This window comes from Heteronotia binoei, chromosome 10 (assembly GCF_032191835.1).
Source record: "Heteronotia binoei isolate CCM8104 ecotype False Entrance Well chromosome 10, APGP_CSIRO_Hbin_v1, whole genome shotgun sequence".
NCBI classification, from domain to species: domain Eukaryota; kingdom Metazoa; phylum Chordata; class Lepidosauria; order Squamata; family Gekkonidae; genus Heteronotia; species Heteronotia binoei.
Genome location: NC_083232.1, coordinates 41,076,564 through 41,095,942, shown reverse-complemented (window position 1 = coordinate 41,095,942; position 19,379 = coordinate 41,076,564). Strand labels below are relative to the sequence as shown.

Below are 19,379 nucleotides of genomic sequence, written 5' to 3'. Positions count from 1 at the left end.
GAGGTACTTGCTTGGCATTCAGCAACTCTCAGCATAACCATCCCCACTGGCTGCTGGAGTTTAGACATTGTCTGGAGAACATGGTGCAGGTTGCGCAGGGCGGGCTGTCTGCATGTCCAAATGAGAGTCCCCTAAGGGGCTCTGAGGGTCTGGGCATAGGACAGCCAACCTCATGGTTGACTAGGCCTCCAGGAGGATAGTGATGGCTAGAAATTGGGTTTTCTGTTGCTTCTGGCCCTAATACCAACCCTCTGCCCTCAGTTATCCCAACAGGCAGGTTGGGAAAGGTGCTGACTGCACCCATTGTATTCAGCCTATGCTGTGCAAGACCTGAGGACAATAAAATTGTAGCCTGATTCCTCCCAGCATGGTGTGTCTGTGTCATCCTTCTCCTCTCCTGCCATGGGCTGGTTTCCACGCAAGGCACAATTGTGTCCATCTAGCATTCACGTTAATTGTAACTGATTACTTAGAATTCCACTTAAACTCAAGGCTCACCGATTCAGTTAGGTAAGGCTGTCTAGTTTTGCCAATTATCAACAAGATTATATAAAGTTCATCTTAACTGGTCTGTAGATCAGATTGTGAATAACTTCTTTCAAATGGCGGTTGGGCTTGTGAGGATTTGCAAACTGAATGTGACAGCAGTTTCCTGTACACAGATTAAGGCTCAGCCAGAAAATATCCTCGGATCTGATGGCTCAGTGATGTCCTTTGCATGCTGTCACTGGTTTAAACTGAGTTTAGTCACCATTATAAATTACTTTGGGCACATGGACCAAAGTACTTTTGTGACCTGGCAGGAGCAAGAAGCCACCTGGTTTCACACTCATTTTCTGAGAGTTAATACTAACATCTGATGCTTAAATAGATTCTGAAAATTCCAATGTGAATTCATCTGTGAATGCTCTTTTCCCCTTTTATATCTTTGAGGGAGAATGAAAGTATGGTAATTAATTTCCATCTCACATTGAGGATTAAACAAATAATCCTGTCTTCATAATGCTGCTACCTTGAAAAGGCGCAAGCATGCATCATGCCTTTTTTATTAAAAAGTTTTTTTAATGCTTTAAGCATACCTTGAAGATTTACTGCTTATTTATATACAAGCACGATGATCAGCAAGATTCTTAAACACCATTGGACTCAATTATGCCGCTAAATTGCACATATTAATCAGATAGATGATAACAATTTATACTCAGAGTAGAGGAGAAAAGTCATAAGCAAATGCAGTAGATGAATTTACTGGAGCAAAGACTAGCTGTAAAAAAGAGAAAACTAATCAGATGACAGAATCATCCACTAGAGGAAGGCAAGCAGCTGCTAGGGAAGCATTATCAGCTTTAAAGTTATGGCAAAATGCATAAAAATTAGGCTGATGTTGACATTTTATCATCCGAGCATTGTGCCAGTAAAATCCTGAGCAGCCATTTGAAGGCCACAGTCAGAGCCAAAACAGCTTCTGCTTTGTACATGATTGTGAGTGCTGCAGATTGCCAGAATCTGACATTGCTTCTCTTTTATATTCATTCATAGAAATATTGGCTGCTTTCCAATGTTGCAAACACATCCCAGTTTGGTTGATGATGCAAGTGAACCAGGATACCAGAGACTCAGATGTTTCCTTCTCTTCTTCGCTCCATTTTCATTGGAAGAATGAAAACTTTCTGAATGGAAAGCAGAGTTAACTACAACAGGGTTAACTGAGAATTTAAAACCTAGTTTGTAGGCAAAGTTCATTTACTAAGAACAATCAAAGTGAGGATGAAAGGAGAATGCCCTATATTTATCATTTATGATCTAAATAAAATTTAAATTAAAAATATTCCATGAGTTGGATAGCACTAGCCACTTAGATCTCAAATAAGTATTTCCATTTTCTCTTCCAAATGTCTCTCTCTGAAACTGGCACAAACTGAATGTTCCATAATCACAATAAACAAGCAATATTTTTCAGAAGACTAACTGAAAACAAAGGGAAGAAAACAAGGTGCTCTAATTTCTTCCTTCAGGTGAATATACTGCAGCATATAGAAATTACAGACTGAATGAGTTATTTTGAAAACCCTTAGTTTAAGGGACTCATGCCAAGTCCTTGAAGGTGTCAACTGAGTGTGACAGCTACACTGTTATATAAACCCATTAGCAGAGATGCACATTCATTTCTGTAACAAGTACATGATACAACTCTTCTAGGACTATAGAACTTCAGAATACATGTCAGGATCACATGTGGGATTCCTGCCCCTGGCCTGAGTCCCACTGCTACCAATGGCTTGATGAGAAGAACCACAGAAGACAGGCTAAATGCCCACCATCATCCCCAGCCACATTTCCACAGGACAGCTATCATGCAGGCCCATAGCAGCAGAGTAGTATTCATTTGTATTGGAGTCCTCCAATTGGATAATTAATACACTGGGGATGGACTAGATGCACTGCTATTTAGCTGGTCCATCAGGAGTGATTTAAGCTCCAGCTGTCCAAGAGTGAGGAGGAACATCAGGCTGCCCCCTCTCTATTCTGGAAGCCCCCCCACTTCCAAATACCAAAATGACCAAGGTACTGCCAACAGGAGGAGGACCCAGGTTAGCAGCAACTTTTTCCTTTTATCATATACCTTTATCCCTAGTCCAGGGGTAGCCAAACTTGCTTAATGTAAGAATCACATAGAATAAATGCCAGATGTTTGAGAGCTGCAAGACATGATTGTCGGTCGGTCGGAAGGAAGGAAGGAAGGAAGGAAGGAAGGAAGGAAGGAAGGAAGGAAGGAAGGAAGGAAGGAGGGAGAGGTGGAAATAAAGCATTCTCCAAGCCACCAGATGGCTTGGCTTGGAGAAGTGATTTAAAGAGAGAAATGCCTTCTCTAAGCTGACTGACAGGGTGGTGGGGACTTCAAGAGCCACACAATGGCCCTGTTCACACAACGTGTTTGGTCCGTGTTAAACTGACTTGGTTCTGTTCCGAATATCTTTGTTCCAGATATTATCGATCAGACTGCCATACTGCAATTCAAATCACTCTGTGGTGAAACCGTCTTCTGCCGTCCACATGATGGCACCATGCAGATTTTTTTCTCCACTATTATGCACATGCATGCACTATGCGCATGTGCATAGGTTAAAACATTATGTGGCTATGCAGTTATGCACATATCACTAAGTAGTAAAAAAATGGCGACCGTAAACCGGATGTCTGAGGCTCCTTTTGCTTTGGGAAAGCCTTCAGACATTCAGAAGTTGATTAATATCACAGCAGAACTATCCAGACAGAGAAAACTATGAGGTGAAACCGGAGAACTCAAAAAACACTACAAAGGAGCAGGTAACAAAATAATCCAGTTCCGAGAAGGACGGTGGGGGGGGGGGGCCGCTACCGTGAGTTAATACCAGGAGGCAGATGTTGCTGTCTGATCAGCCGCTTTAAATTCGGAAGGAAACAGTAGCGAGATCTGATTATACTGTGCGTCTGAATAGGGCCAATATGTGTAAAAGAGCCCCATGTGGCTCTTGAGCTGCAGTTTGGCTACCCAGCCTAGTGCCTTACATGGTAGGGAATAGGTGATCCATAAATAGAATAAATAAGTAACAAAGTGCATAATTCATTAGTATTGGAGTTCTCCAATTGGGTAATCAATACACTGGGGATGGACTAGAGAGTAAGCATTGGTTTCTGTTTATGGCTTTGTTCCTTCTCCTCTAGTCTGTTCTCACATGAAGTTTAGGAATGCTAGAGTAAACATGTAGATTACAGCACCTAGTCAGGATATTAATCACTTGTTTTGTTTCTTTAATCTCCCAATTTACCCTTCCTTAATTAGTAGGGTTGCCAAGTCCCTCCATTGCTGTGGTGGGGGGACTCCATCCTCAGCATGATGCTCTAGGATTCACAGTAAAAACTCTATGATACCATATAGTTTTACTGCGAATTCTAGAGTGTCCCTGGCATGACGTGCTTGGCACGATGATGTCATCAGGTAGGGCATGTCACAGAGCTCTTTGGAGGTGGGGATCCCCTTAGTGACCTGTCCCATGCCTGTGGGCTGAGGCCCCCCAAACCAGAGGATCCCCCCTTCCCTTGGCAGGAGCTTGGCAGCCCTATTATCTTTTAAAGTAAATACAGATCCATGTGCTGTGCATTCTCTCTGCTACTCTGCATCCCATCCAAAATCTCCAGGTCTCCCAACCCAGAGCTGGCAACTCTGTCTAGAGTGGCCTAGCAGGAGAAGGCTGGAAAACTGGAAGCTTTGAGGTCCCAAGTCAGATGATTTTATAAAGCTGTTCAGCTGTTTTTTCTATCGCAGTGTGAGTTTCCACTCCTTCAAGCAGAGTAAAATACAGGACTGTTATTCTAATTTTTTTGTCTATATAAGGATTCCAGAATTTTATGACAACTTCACTGGCTAAGGCAGATAGATTGGGCTCCCCCCACCCAAGATCATAGAGTATATTTGCCTCTGAGACAGCAACTGGAGAGCCAGTTTGATGTAGTGGTTAAGTGTGCAGACTCTTATCTGGGAGAACTGGGTTTGATTCCCCACTCCTCCACTTGCACCTGCTAGCATGGCCTTGGGTCAGCCATAGCTCTGGCAGAGGTTGTCCTTGAAAGGGCAGCTGCTGTGAGAGCCCTCTCCAGCCCCACCCACCTCACTGGATGTCTATTGTGGGGGAGGAAGGAAATTATGAGCCGCTCTGAGACTCTTCGGAGTGGAGGGCGGAATATAAATCCAATATCTTCTTCTAACTGAAAAAAATATTAAATTCACTGGTTTTCTTTTATTACCCACTGAAAGCAGAAAGCATCTGGTGAATCCTTAGTTATATCAATAGAAGCAATACCCTCCCCCCACCTGAAGATAAGCCAGTATTGGTACAGCCTGGAGGGAAAGCATTACTTTAAGCCCATAAATGCCAGTAAGCCCCACTAAATTCAGTGGGACCTACTTTCAGGTGAATGTTCATAAGCATATAGACAGGAGTTGCTTGATTTATATCCCCAAAGTGGGATATGGTATCCACTTTGAATCCTTCCATGCTATGTAGAACTATTTAAAATGTGAGCTCTCAGAGAACACTAAGAAAAGGTGATAGCATGAATATTAACATAGAATACTTCCTGCAACACGCACAGCTGGGTCAAGGTGCTAGAATCAGAAAACAGAATTCCACAGTTCCTTGTATAATGTAATGTTTCACATTATTGTTCATCCAGTAGACTATCATCAGTGATGAAATTAACTGTCCCATGTTCCCCCCTCCTAATTTAACGAGGGCTAAACTGCTAATTTACATGTTAATTAGCATTCAGTCTAAAAAGTAGTGGATGTAATTCTACAACATCTAACATTTAACAACTTAGCTTATCTAGATGTTGCATTTAAAGGAAGCTTCCGATTACGTGCTAAAGATTTCTGAAGTCCTGATGATGAAAGGAACCTCATTATTCTAAACAACATGTGGTTTTCAGGAATGAATACTGCTAATTTATTTGCATAATAAGAACGTAACAGAGCAGTTCCAGTGCAGCAGGTGCATTGGTTCTTAATAAAGCCTATCAAACTGCATAGATCTGTGGATTTCAACTAAAGAGTTGTATAAACTGACATTTAAAATGGGAATTTGTTGCCTCGAGTCATAACAAGTCACTAGATGGTGTTCAGTGGCATTTGATAATTCTATTTCTGCTATCGAAGCACTGATTTCATAAATGCAGTGGCAGTAATGTTCAAGCTAAGTATCTCGGCTGAAGTCAGCAATAAATTAATGCTCAAAAATGAATACATCATATTAGAAAAGTATGTAATATTGATTTCCATTTCCAAATGAAATGGAAAGAAGGGTGAATAAAATGCGGAATTCATTTCAGAGATGCCATAGGAATATTAGGTATCTTAGAAATACAACTGCAGCTCTGTGTACTTAAAAATGAAGCTATTAACAATATTATATAAAAATGTACTGCACTGCTCCTTCTTTGCCTTCGCGTAGCTTCAGTTAGAGTCAGAAAACTTCTTAACAACATATTCATGTAGTAATGAAATGGGTGGTTAGGGGATATGAACAGCTTCCACAGGCATGAGCTCTTACCTATGTCTTTATACAGTATTAATATGAACAAGATATAAAAATCTGGTTCCTTTCCACCAGGGACTATTTATGTCCATAGTTTAAACCCCCACCATCCCTTTATAGAACAATATTATTACAAACTTTAGGATAATTAGGATTCAGTATTGCCCTCATATGCAACTGGGCAGGATATACAAACAGCTGTTGAGTTTGTATAGAATGCAGCTAATCTTAAATTTCGGAACACACCAGGCTCTGCCTTTCTGGAGGCCCGTTCAAGCTTTTTGAGATGTCTTTCATATTAATTAATTAGATCAAAATCATTTGGGAAAATAGACATATATATGAAAGGCAGGCTGGCATTTTGTAGTTAAAAATATCAGCTCAAATCCACAGCCAAGGCAATAGTGTGTGTGTGGGGGTGCCTTCAGTGGGAGAGCAACGTACTTATCAGTCTTTCAAACAACAGGCCATGTTTATCAACCAGAGTTGCCAAGTCCAATTCAAGAAATATCTGGGGACTTTGGGGGTGGAGCCAGGAGACTTTGGGGTGGAGCCAGGAGACCTTAGGGGTGGAGCCAAGATCAAGGCTGTGACAAGCATAATTGAACTCCAAAGGGAGTTCTGGCCATCACATTTAAAGGGACGGCACACCTTTTCAATGCCTTCCTTCCATAGGAAATAATGAAGGATAGGGGCACCTTCTTTTGGGGCTCATAGAATTGGACCCCCTGGTCCAATCTTTTTGAAACTTGGGGGGTATTTTGGAGAGAGGCACTAGATGCTATACTGAAAATTTGGTGTTTCTACCCAAAAAAACCAGCCCCCCCAGAGCCCCAGATACCCGCAGATCAATTCTCCATGATTTTCTATGGGAATAAATCTCCATAGAGAATAACAGAGTTCCCAGCAGACATTTCCCTCCCCTCCCCCCGCTTTCTGACAACGCTGAAGCGGAGGGAGGGTTTCCAAACCAGGGGATCCCCTGCCCCCACCTGGGGATTGGCAACCCTATTATCAACAGTAAACTAGACTGGAAGGCTGGTGATAGTAGCAATTGTCATATTCATGGAAATGCCACGCTTTTGACTATCTCTTTGTACTCAAGTTCCTGCCTGGGTTCTCTAGCCACCTGAACAAATTGAAGCCTCTCTCCCCACTACAAAAGGCCATTGAAGCATTCCTCAGAACCTGAAGCCTTCCTTGGCATCTCCAGAGACACATGAAAACAGTATTATTGTAGCACTGGCTTAGGCTCCATCACAGACACCTCTGTTGTGGCTAAGAAGCCCAAGTAAGTACAAACTGCCTCAAGGAACACAAAATGGTAGAGTGTTAGATATTGGCTGTGAGGCTTTTGTGACCTATCACAGATAAAGTCTTGTCACTCTGCCAGTATTGCTACAGTAAGGCAACTTGAAGCCCCTTGTCCATCTTCTGGTCCGATATTGAATCACTTCAGCTGGCTCTCTCAGGTGATGTCAACAGGGTTTTGGCAGCTGTGAGGCTGAACACTTGGCTTCTGGACCATGCCCCTGCTGGCTGGTATTTGTGTCCCCCGGGTGGGATCATTAGCCTGTCCATTTCTTTGGGGACATTCCCAATGGGGTTAAAGGAGGCACTGGTTCATCCACTCTTAAAGAAACCATAACTGAATTCGATGGTCCTAGCCAACTACTGCCCAGTTTCTAACCTTCTGTTTCTGGGCAAGGGAGTTAAGAGAGCAGAGGCCAAGCAACTCCAGACATTTCTGGATGACACATATATCCTGGACCCATTCCAGTTCAGTTTTTGCCCAGGCCATGGGACAGAAACTGCACTAGTTGCCTCATGGATGACCTCTGTAGACATCTAGATCAAGGTGGGTCAGTGCTGCTGTTGTTTTTAGACCTAACAGCAGTATTCAACATGGTTGGTTATGATTTTTTGTCCCACTGGCTCACCAATATAGGGGTTAGGGGGTCTGCCTTACAGTGGTTTCCCTCCATCTTCTGTGGTTGGGGATAGAGGGTGGAACTTGGGGAGACAGTCTCTCTGTGGTTTCCACTTGAATGTGGGATTCTTCAGGGCACGATTCTGTCCCCAATGTTATTTAACATGCACCTCCTTGCCCAGTAGGTCTAGGAGTTTTGACTGGGTTGCCATAAGTATGCAGATGACAACTAGCTCTACCTGTTGATGGGTGACTGCCCAGTCTCTGCCCCAGAGTCTTTGGCCAGGCTTTGGAGGCCATGGCCGGATGGCTAAAGCAGATCTGATTGAAGCTTAATCTAGCTGGTTGAGGTCCTGTAGCTGAGTTGGGGGGTGGGGGTGGGTTGGATCAGGAATCAGGCTACCCACCCTGGATGGAGCAGTGATTGTGCTACCCAGAAGGTGACAAGCCTTGGGGTGGTCCTAGATGCCTCGCTCTCTATGGAGACCCAGGTTGCCGCAGTGGTCAAATCTGCCTTTTATCAACTTTGGCAGGTTAAACAATTGGCACCCTACCTCTCCCCTCAGGACCATGCAATGTCTTATGAGATGGCAGTCAAGGCTGCAAAGAAAGATTACTTTGCAACCAAGATTGCATCTGCAAATTCGCGCCCAGCACAACTGTTTAGAATAACTGGAGACCTTATAACACTGCCACAAGGCAAATCAAATGTTAGAGAATTAGAGATTGGCTGTGAGGCATTTGCGAAACACTTTGCAGATAAAATCTCGTTGCTCCGCCAAGACCTGCCTACCACATTGGATACAGTGAGTGAAATTGAGGCTCCGTGCCTGTCTTCGGGTTTAGTGCTGGACCACTTCGACACACTCAGCCTGGAGGAAGTCGATAGAATCCTCTCTGCTGCTCGCCCAACAACATGTGATCTGGACCCCTGCCCCTCTTGGCTGATTAAATCTTGCCAGAGGGAGCTCAGATGTCCTTTACGGGACATCATAAATAGATCCCTCTTAGAGGGGCATTTTCCAACACCTCTGAAAGAGGCTTTGGTCCGCCCTCTCTTGAAAAAATGTACAGCAGACCTGGCCGAATTGGCGAATTACCGTCCGGGGTCTAATTTACCATTTCTAGGTAAAATTATTGAGAGGGCAGTGGCGTTACAGCTACAGAGGTTTCTGGATGACGCTTCTGTCCTGGACCCGTGCCAGTCTGGTTTCCAGCCAGGCCATAGGACAGAGACGGTGCTGGTCGCCTTGGTGGATGACCTCCAGTGGCAACTGGATCGAGGTGGCGTTGCGGTGCTGATGTTGTTAGACCTGTCGGCGGCATTTGATACAGTCGACCATCAGCTACTGACGCGCCGCCTCACTGACATTGGGGTTGGGGGGTCGGCCTTGCAATGGCTTTCCTCCTTCCTCTTAGGCCGGGGACAAAGGGTGGCTATTGGGGGTGAGTGGTCCCAGAGGCGCACACTGGATTGTGGGGTGCCTCAGGGAGCAGTTCTCTCCCCGATGTTGTTTAACATCTATATGCGCCCCCTTGCCCAGATTGCCCGGAGGTTTGGGCTGGGTTGCCATCAATATGCAGATGACACCCAGCTCTATCTACTAATGGACGGCCGGCCCGACTCCACCCCAGGGAATCTCGACCGGGCTTTACAGGCTGTTGCGACGTGGCTTAGGCTGAGTGGGCTGAAGCTGAACCCAGCGAAGACAGAGGTCCTTTGTGTGGGTCGCAGCGCCCTGGGAAGGGAAATAGCTCTTCCGGCCTTCGACGGCGCGCCATTGAAAGCCGCACGCCAGGTAAAGAGCCTGGGTGTTTTACTGGAGCCTTCATTATCGATGGAGGCCCAGATAGCAGCCACTGCCAAGTCAGCATTCTTCCATCTGAGGCGGGCAAGGCAGTTGGCCCCTTTCCTAGAACGTCGGGACCTCGCAACAGTGATCTATGCAACAGTCACCTCAAGATTAGACTACTGTAATGCCCTCTACTTGGGGCTACCTTTGTGCCGGACCTGGAGGCTGCAGCTAGTGCAGAACGCGGCAGCCAGGCTGTTGTTGGGACTCCCGAGGTGGGAGCATATACAGCCGGGGCTACGTGGACTGCACTGGCTGCCGATTACATACCGGGTCCAGTACAAAGTGTTGGTCATTACCTTTAAAGCCTTATATGGCTGAGGACTGGCCTACCTGAGGGACCGTCTTTCCCCATATGAACCCCAGAGAGCACTGAGGTCAGCCGGGAAAAATATGACTATCCCTGGGCCGAAAGAGATCAAACTTCAGAACACCCGAGCACGGGCCTTTTCAATCGCGGCCCCTGCCCTATGGAATCAGCTCCCTGAGGAGGTGCGGGCCCTGCGGAACCTTGATCAGTTCCGCAGGGCCTGCAAGACCACCCTCTTCAAGCTAGCATATATGGACTGCTGAATAAGGTTGTTAATTAAGGATCCGCCAACACGGTCCTATTTAAGGACCTATGTCATTGTGTAAACTGTGTAAACTGACAGAACTAGCGTCAAAAATGCCATCGTCACTGTCAGATTAAGCTATAAAAATTTTAATTATATTGACTGGTTTTAAATGATGTTAAACTTAAAGTTTTATATTTGTTAAATTTAAAGTTTATATTTATCATTGTATGTTTTATGAAATGCTGTTAGCCGCCCTGAGCCTGCCTAGGCGGAGAGGGCGGGATACAAATAAAATGTTTTTATTATTATTATTATTATTATTACTTCCAGACCTGACTACTTGCTCTACATGGGCTTGCCCTTGCAACTGATCCGGAAACTCCAGCTGGTGCAAAATGCAGCAGCGCGCCAGTTGATGGTGTTGCCTCTATGGGCCCACATTTGGCCAGTGCCTTGCTAACTGCACTGGCTACCAGTTGTGTACTGGATCCATTTCAAGGTTCTGGTGTGAATCTTTAAAGCCTTTCACGGCCTGGGACTGCCATACCCAAGGGACTGCCTCTCCCCATATGTGCCCCAGAGGGCCTTGCACTCTATGGAACAAGATCCACCAAAGGACATCCACCTAGCCTTAATCATGGCCTAGGCTTTTTCAGCCTTGGCTCCAACCTGGTGGGACATGCTCCCAGCAGAGATCAGAGCCCTGTGGGATTTATTGCCATTCCAGAGGGCCTGTAAAATAGAGCTGTTCCTCCAGGCCTTTGGTTGAGGCAACCAGGTGTCCAGATAGATCCTAGCTCCTCCGCTGCAAGTACTGCTGATACCATTGATATTGCGGATATTATTGAAGTACCATCCATTATTGTATGTAGTCCATTTTATGCAGTGGTGACCAATTGAGTCCAGCTGGAAATCTTGTGTTTTTAAGGGAATTTATATTGTTTTACTGAACTTAATTGTTATTTATACTGATTTTATGTCTATTTTTATGTTGTGATCTGCCCCAAGCCTGCTTGCAGGGAGGGCAGAATATAAATTTGAAAAATAAATAAATAAATTGGAAATGATTTTTTTGCATTAGAAAACTTTAGGGTAGAGGTCCCCCAACACTTTTCAATCTGGGGTACCTTTGAAATTCTGATCCAGGGTGATGGGCACAACCACCAAATGGCCACTATGAGAGGTGGAGCCAACCACACATAGAGGAAGTCCAAGTGCAGAGGAGTAAATTTTAAAAACATACTGGGAAGAGGAGTCAGAGAGAGAATAAAAACAACAGCATAGTGGCAGCTGCTGCTGCTGAAATGATATTTCAAGATGTACAGCAATCAGATCTCCAGTGGTCAGTCAGAAGTCCTACTGGGCAACAGCCCCACTTGTCCCCACCTACTGTCTAAAACACTTCATAGGTGCCAGGAAAGGGTGCTGACAGGTACCAAGGTAGTAAACCTTTTACAAGCAGGTAGTAAACCCATTGTAAGCAGAGTGTGAACTTCAGAAGGGCTGGGTACATACTGAGGCAGGATAGCTGAAACGAGAGGAGTCAGTTTTCAAGCTCTGCCAGTGTCAAATTAACTCTCATAACCAGCAGAACACAGTGCAAGCTCATGATGTCACGAATTGCACAGCAAGATCAGAATTTAAAGAAGAGACCCGGAAAAGGGGTCCTTTTAGCCAGAGATGATAACTACAATTTTAGGAAAGTTGTAGAGAGGGCATGGGCATTTATGCAATGTCGTGTGGCCCTTTGTGTGCCAGAGATCCTAGGCCTAGTAGGAATCTGCTGCATGGCTGTTCACTGGCTAGCAAATATCAAAGCAAAGAACAATCTAGATGTAGTCTCTGGTCCACTCCTGGTAGAAAAAACCCACATTACTGGCAGATTGTCTTAGCAATAGTGAAAAATTGCATTTGCTTTTTTGATGCTTACTTTTCCACCTCATGGATATGCTAACTGCAACATTTCTGTGCCTTGCAGGGCTGAATGGGAGAAACATGTGCTGTGATTTCCAAGTGTGGTTTTATGTTGTTCTTTTAAATATATTGGCCTTTCATTTCTTCCCAAGTCAACCTGTAATTTTTCAGAATAATAAATCTACTTAAAAAAAAAAAAAAAGAGTTTTATTGCTTTTAACCATGATCTTTTATGATGGAAAACAGCCAAGAAAAACTGACTGGTGCATCGTTGGAAATGGCATTTCCACTTTGCATAAATCACCAAGGCAGAGAAATGTGATTGGGGCATGCTGGGAATGGATCGATCAGAGTCCAGAAACAACCCTGACAAGTAGAAAAAAGCAGATGAAGCTGGAAATAAATCCTTTTTTTGTGTAGGGAAGGGGGATTATAGGATTAGCTTCACATGTCTTGGATCTGAAACTGTTTTTGTTTTATATCATTACAAACCTTTTATGGACAAATTGAGTGGTAAAGAGAAAAACAGTGTTTGTTTTTTAAAAAAACACCATAATTAACCTAGTTCTGTCTGAAAAAACAATGGACCAGAATTATGGTTTATGTTACATTTATGCAATGTACTCTTTTTAACTACATTGGCCCTGATGAACATTAGAAAGTATAACCCAAAGTTGATTCGCTTTTGAATAAAGTAATATCTATAGATCACATTTTTATCCTAGTCTTCCTCCAAGGCAATCAGGATAGAATTCAGGGATCTTTCCTCCTCCTGTTTATCCTCTCATCAACCCTGTAAGGTAGGTTAGGTTGCAAAGGAATGAGCAGTGGAAGGCTAGCTGGTGGATTTATGACTGAGTTATTAAGAGAGATTAATCAGAAAAGTATATGTCAGTCAATTGAATGCACATAGTACAACTGATTTCTTAGGCTTTTATTTAAAAAAAACACAACCTATCCAGAAATTCAAAGCCTGATTTATCTTTCCACAAATCACATCCCTGCTGCACCTCTTACCTACGACACACATATTAAAGCAATTCTGTCCTGTCTCAAGATTTGCAGATTCAAACAAGCAGCCAAATCAGGGGTGTTATTACACCTCGTGAGGGCACCGTGCATGGCTGGAGGGGTACTTTTCACTTAATGGGTTATAAGCTGTGGAAGCCTGGGCTAAAGTAACCTCTTAGGACAGGCGTGTCAATGTGCAACCTGATAGCCAGATCAGGCTCCTGGAATGTTTCTATAAGGCCTGTTTGCAACTCACTGTCATCTGCTTCCTTCTCTCTCTCTCTCTCTTGCTTCCTTCTGCATCACAGCATGCTTTGCCAGGCTTGCACAATCGCACAGGAGCAAAGCCTCTGTTTTCTCCATTGGCTGACCAGCACATGAAGCAACTTATGTACAAAAGCTCGCAATGCCCAGCCATTTCATTCCCCCCCCCCGAGTGTTAGGCTTGAAGCATTGACAATAAGTTTTCTGTAATGAATGTCAATAATTCAAAAGTAGTTTTGCAACTTACAATACACACTTGAACAATACCTGAACAGCATACTCAAGATTGCTACAGCACAGACACTGAGTCCAGATTTAATTGTGTTTGTCTGGATCCTTATAAAATTTAGATCTCTGTTACCTGGCATTGTATTTTATGACACACATGCCCTGGCCCGACAAGGTCTCATTTATGTTGGATCCGGCCCTCATAGCAAATGAGTTTGACACTCCTGCCTTAGGATGTCAAGTTAGTGTAACTCCACCTTTCATATTGTTGAGTATGGAGGTCACCTGTGTGAGAAGCCATATGTTTGATTTTCTTCTTTTGCTATAGGAATTTATACATTTTACCCTGGAAACACTGGATGTTTGCTTGCTTACTAGGACTGCTAACACCTGGTTGGTAAATTCCTGGGGATTTGAGGATGAAGCCTGGTGAGGGTGGGTATAACGTCAGAGTCCACCCTCCAAAGCAGCCATTTTATCCAAGAGAACTAATCTCTGTAGCCAGGAGATCATTCGTAATTATGGGATATCTCCAGGCCACATCAAGAGGCTGGCAACCCTATTACTTACTCAGAATATTTATTTCTTTGTTTTCTCCTCCAAGGGATCCAAGGCAGTTTATAATAGTCTGTGTGTGTGCGTGTGTGTGGGGGGGAATGTGATTAAAATGCAGGAGGAAAAGTACAGTTTAAAGAAAAGAAGCAAATAAAAATAACCAGCCATCTCTTTGGGCTGGGGCTGGATCCAGTGGGTCATCTCATTCAGGGACATAGAACACAAGCCACAGTTAAGGGGCAACAACCAAGAGCTCTTTGGCTCTTGCCCTTCAGCTTGTGCCTGGCCATACCCAAACCTCATACCAGGAGACAGGAAGAACAATGAAAAGTTCAGCTCAAATCTTAAAACTAGCAGCAATCTCACTTTACCTTCCTTGCTCACAGAGCCTCTGGCTGTGCCCAAATTTGATACTCTGGGTAGCTTTACAAAGTAGGGTTGCCAGGTCTCTGGTGGAAAATACCTGGAGACTTTGGGGGTGGATCCAGGAGAGGGTGGGGTGAGGGGAGGGGTTTCAGCATCATATGATGCCATAGAGTCCACCCTTCAAGCAGCCATTTTCTGCAGGGGAGCTGATCTCTGCTGGCTGGAGATCAGTTGTAAAAGCAGGAGATCTCCAGGTCCCACCTGACTTCACAGGGAAATGAAGCTCAGATACATTCCCTACTCAGCTAATAACCGTAAGTATCACAGGATAACTTGGCTAGCCTCAGAAGATAACTTACTACTTTATACAAACCAGTTCTGTTGGTAATATGAATTGTTTCATGCACAACTGATCCTGAGCTTCCTCAGGCTTCTCCTACTGTCACACAGTAATATCCACCAGTGTAGTAAATTCAAACAAGCAGAAGACCTCTGCCCATTCTGTATGGCTCAAAACCAAACCAAAATAACTTCTATGGCTTTTAGGCTTACCTGTTTGTGAGCATGATCGTAAGAATTAATGTGGTTGTCGAACTCGTGGTGTTTATGGTACTGCTTGTCACATAATTCACAGTAGAAGTTAGCCTTCACATCCTCCAGAGCCCTTGCTGCCGCCTTCTCCTTTTCAGCAAAATCCTACAAGGGGAGATATAAAGAAGGGAAATTTGGTGACTAATAATATTGCTAATTTCTTTTTTCTACAGCTACCTATGCACTGAGGTATATAGGAGCATCAAAACAAGTGAGGTCAATGAACAGCTCAGGATGGGGGACTCATTGCACTGAAAATACATTGATGTGAAATGGTACTTCAGGTAGACTTTCAATCTAAAGAAACAGATAGGAGCTTTTTACTGGAAGTAAGACCTTGTAAGAAGAGTAAAGAAACATTTCCCCCCTACACTTAATGAGTCTTCCGGTCCTACTTAAACACCACGCTGAGCCAAGGTGCAGTAGAACAAAAACATATTATAATGATAGGAAGTTACAGTAAGTGGGCTGTAATCCCTTTATAGCTAAGTATAGTTAAGAGCCAAAAATGAACAACTGTACAAGCTGAGGTAGACTAACCTAACCCTTTCAGGCATTTTAATAGGTTGGTCTTGCTAATGAGTACTGCTTTCAGCAATTATACAGGGAAAGCTGAGGGTTCTTTTAAAAAAAACCACCACAGCATCCCTGGATGCCTAGAAGAAACAACACGTGTGGAATTACACAACAGACAACATTAAGTTGGGACCCCTTCTTGGAGGAGAAAAAGGTTGCAGCAGTGGTGCTTTTGCAAAGATGAGATACTGGCATATAAAGGAAATTTCTCAGAGCTCTCTCAGCCCCACCTACCTACAAGTTGCCTGTTGTGAGAAGAGGAAGGGAAGGTGATTGTAAGCTGCTTTAAGACTCAGAGAAGAGAAAAGCTGCTCTTCTACCCTTCTTCAACAAAGTCTGCCTAGATAGTTTTATTCTGTCTGTATTGCCCACAGTATACACTTTGAGGTGATTTTTCTTTTTCATGTGTAGTGAACTTCTCCAAAAAACTTTAAAGTTTCAGAATGACCCAGTAACAAAAGTGAACCCTGAATCTGATCTGAGGACAACATGCTTTGCTGGAAGGTCTGAATTCTTGAAAAATTAATAAGGCCTTCTTCTCTTGGGCAGGAAACTGAATCTGCTGGACCAAAATTATCTACTACTGGCCATTCTAAGTCCTCCTTAATAGACACATTAGCAAGGCTTGCATCATTTTTAAGAACTAACTTGTGTCTTCAGATTATAATGTCCAGCTTGAGCTAATGGAAATCACTAAAGCAAGTAATTTTCAGGAAGTGTGCTTAGCAAGCTTATGTGAGAAATGAGAAGTAGAAGCAGTGGGCCAAAAAGGCCCTGACCAAGCAAAAGTCTGGCAGCAAGGATAAGGATACTTACAGGAGATCTATTTGGAAATGGAAAGTCCCTGTTACCAATCAAAGGAGCAGAAAGTTCTTCCATCCCCCCTCCCCCCATTTTTCTGTGTGTGTTTCTGCTGGGAAAAGATAACCCTATAGTAAGCACAAACCAAGGACCTAGGTCATAGCAGGCATCTGTGCATGTCTTAAGATTGCTCACTTCAGTGTATAAAAGAGAATGCTGAAACAAAAGTATCAGACTTCTTCGATCTTTGCTATCTTAGGTCTCCTTTGTTCAAATAAAATTCTGTCTGCTTCTGGAATCTCCCTGTTGTGTTCTGCATTGGGCATTGGCACACCAAGCAACAAGCTCATTTGGGTAACATCATTATCTTGTGAAGGTCTGTATCTGTAGTAGACAGTAACACAACATACCAGAGGTCTGCAATGTGGTGACTAGGAATGGGCACACATAAACCTGATTGTCGTGAAAATCTCCTGGTTCGTGGTTTGTGAGTCACAGTTTGTGCAATCACATGTCCACACCTGACCCAGCCCTGGTGAATGAGTTGGCCTTCCTCAAGGTCAAACTCCCCCTGCTGGGCTACCCCTCTCCAGACTTTGGAGAGTAAAGACCCAGGACCCCTGCCTACCCCCTTCCCTGCCTGAATAGATGAAGTAGCACCATTGTGATTTTATCTGATTGTTTCACTGTTTTAATATTGTTTATTTTATGTTATTAGCCACCTTGAGTCTTCGTAGAATGGGTGGGATACAAATCTAACATAATAAATAAATAATAATAATAATAACCACCTTTCCATGATTTCTGTCCCCCACTCCATCCACGTCTTCCTCCTCATGAGTTGTCTTCCACCAAGAATCATTTCTAGCCTTGCCTTGTCTACATCTGCTTCCTCACAACTTGTGTCCCACCAAAAACCAGCATTTCCAGATTCTCCCTGTCCATACACATCTCTTCACCATCTGTCCACCCAAGAATTGGCACTTCCAGTCTCCCCCCCCACCTCCCACCTCCACATCCATACATCTCCAGTTTGCTTTCCTCACTAAGGACATTGTAGCTGTAGCTAAGCATTCCATCTCCTCAGTGTTTGGGTTCATGCATACACACCTGCCGGGTGGGGATGAGCACGACCAACACACAACCCAAACAGCATCCACTTAATAACAAAACACCAACCTCACACCTATGAAACAATATCTACCTCATAGCGCAACACCCACTTCATAAACCAAAATCAACTTCATAGCACAATATCCACCTCATGGACCAACATTCACCTATGCAAACCTCTGAGGAGATGTGTAGGTGACTGACTCCCAGTATTGAGGGGCAGTATGGTAGGCAACCCCTCAAAACCCTGTCATCACAGGTAGGTAAATGTATGACCCTGCTCCTGGATCCAAGGGGAAGGGCTGATTGATTGATTGATTGATTTGATTTACTGAATTGGTCCATCCTGGCCTAAGTTGGGCTCTGGACAATTTACAACAGCTAAAAACATGGATTAAAACAGTGCAGGAATACAAATTAAAACAGTAAATTTCTAAAACCCCCGATGTCGTCCTGGTGGTTTTGTTCTTTGTCCTGATATTTGGAGCATACGGAGGGGAGGGAGGAAAAAACTCGGGGGGGGGGGAAAGGAAAGGTGCCAGCTGTCACTGTCCTCAGTCAAAAGCCTGGAGGATCATCTCTGCCTTACAGGTTAGCCACTACCATAATCCATATCCACAACAGGAAGGTGGGCAGATGCCTGCCTCCCAAGCCTGAGAGGGAGTATGGCAGGCCACCTCCAAAATCCTGTCACTGGAGAAAGCGGGCAAATGACCCCCTCCCAGGCCTGGGGGAAAGGGTTAGCCACCCCCTGAATCCATCTCAACCATGAGGAGACAAGCAGATGACCACCTCCCAGGCCTGAGGGGGAGTGAGGCAGGACACCCCCAAAACCCTGTCACCAACAGGAGGCAAGTGGATGACTGCCTCTTGGGTCCGAGGAGAAGGGTTGCCCATCTAAAGCAACAATGACTATGGTGAGGAGGTGAGCAGTACTCAGACCCCCCCAATCCAATCCCTACCAAACTTGGAGGGCAGATAGAGGGCATCCCAGGGAGGTCTGCATCTAGCTTGCAGGGGGGCTGTTCAACATACTCCTCCTGGACCTGTGGATGTGATTTACCCAGAGAACATTTTCCTGGGCGTACTTTGGAGGACTGTAACTCACTCCCCTAAATCCAATCCCCATCAGACTTTGAGGACAGGTAGAGGAGAGTCAGCTGGAGATACAATGTGAATTTGGCATCATCTAGCACACTGCATCATGAACTTCACAAAATGAACCAGTTTAGTAAATGGGAAGGTTTGTGAAGGTTCATGAGACTCCACAAACTGGGATGAGCCTCCATTTCCCCAGTTTGTGCCCATCCTTAGTGATGACTGTGGGGGCCATGGCACCCATGGATACCTTTCTTGGAACCCTCTAAGTGCAATGAGATAGAGAGCAGGGCCAGGTGGGGCTTCTGATTGGCCATTGATGTTATTGGCTGTGGATTACTGGCTACTACCACAACACAAGGATCTTTACTGTATAACTGAAAGTAAGCTGCATTTATGCAAGAAAATATTTTTAAACAACATGTTCATTTTAAGAGGCATCCTGTTA

At 44.2% G+C, this 19,379-nt stretch overlaps 1 protein-coding gene across 1 annotated transcript in view; it reads right to left on the bottom strand.

Annotated features, from left to right (window-relative positions):
* Window positions 1–19,379, bottom strand: part of ZNF804B (zinc finger protein 804B) — a 369,560-nt gene that overhangs the window by 15,849 nt on the left and 334,332 nt on the right. Inside the window, exon 2 of the mRNA XM_060248466.1 lies at window positions 15,305–15,448. Coding sequence (XP_060104449.1) covers window positions 15,305–15,448 — 144 coding nt within the window. The remainder of the gene's footprint in view (window positions 1–15,304; window positions 15,449–19,379) is intronic.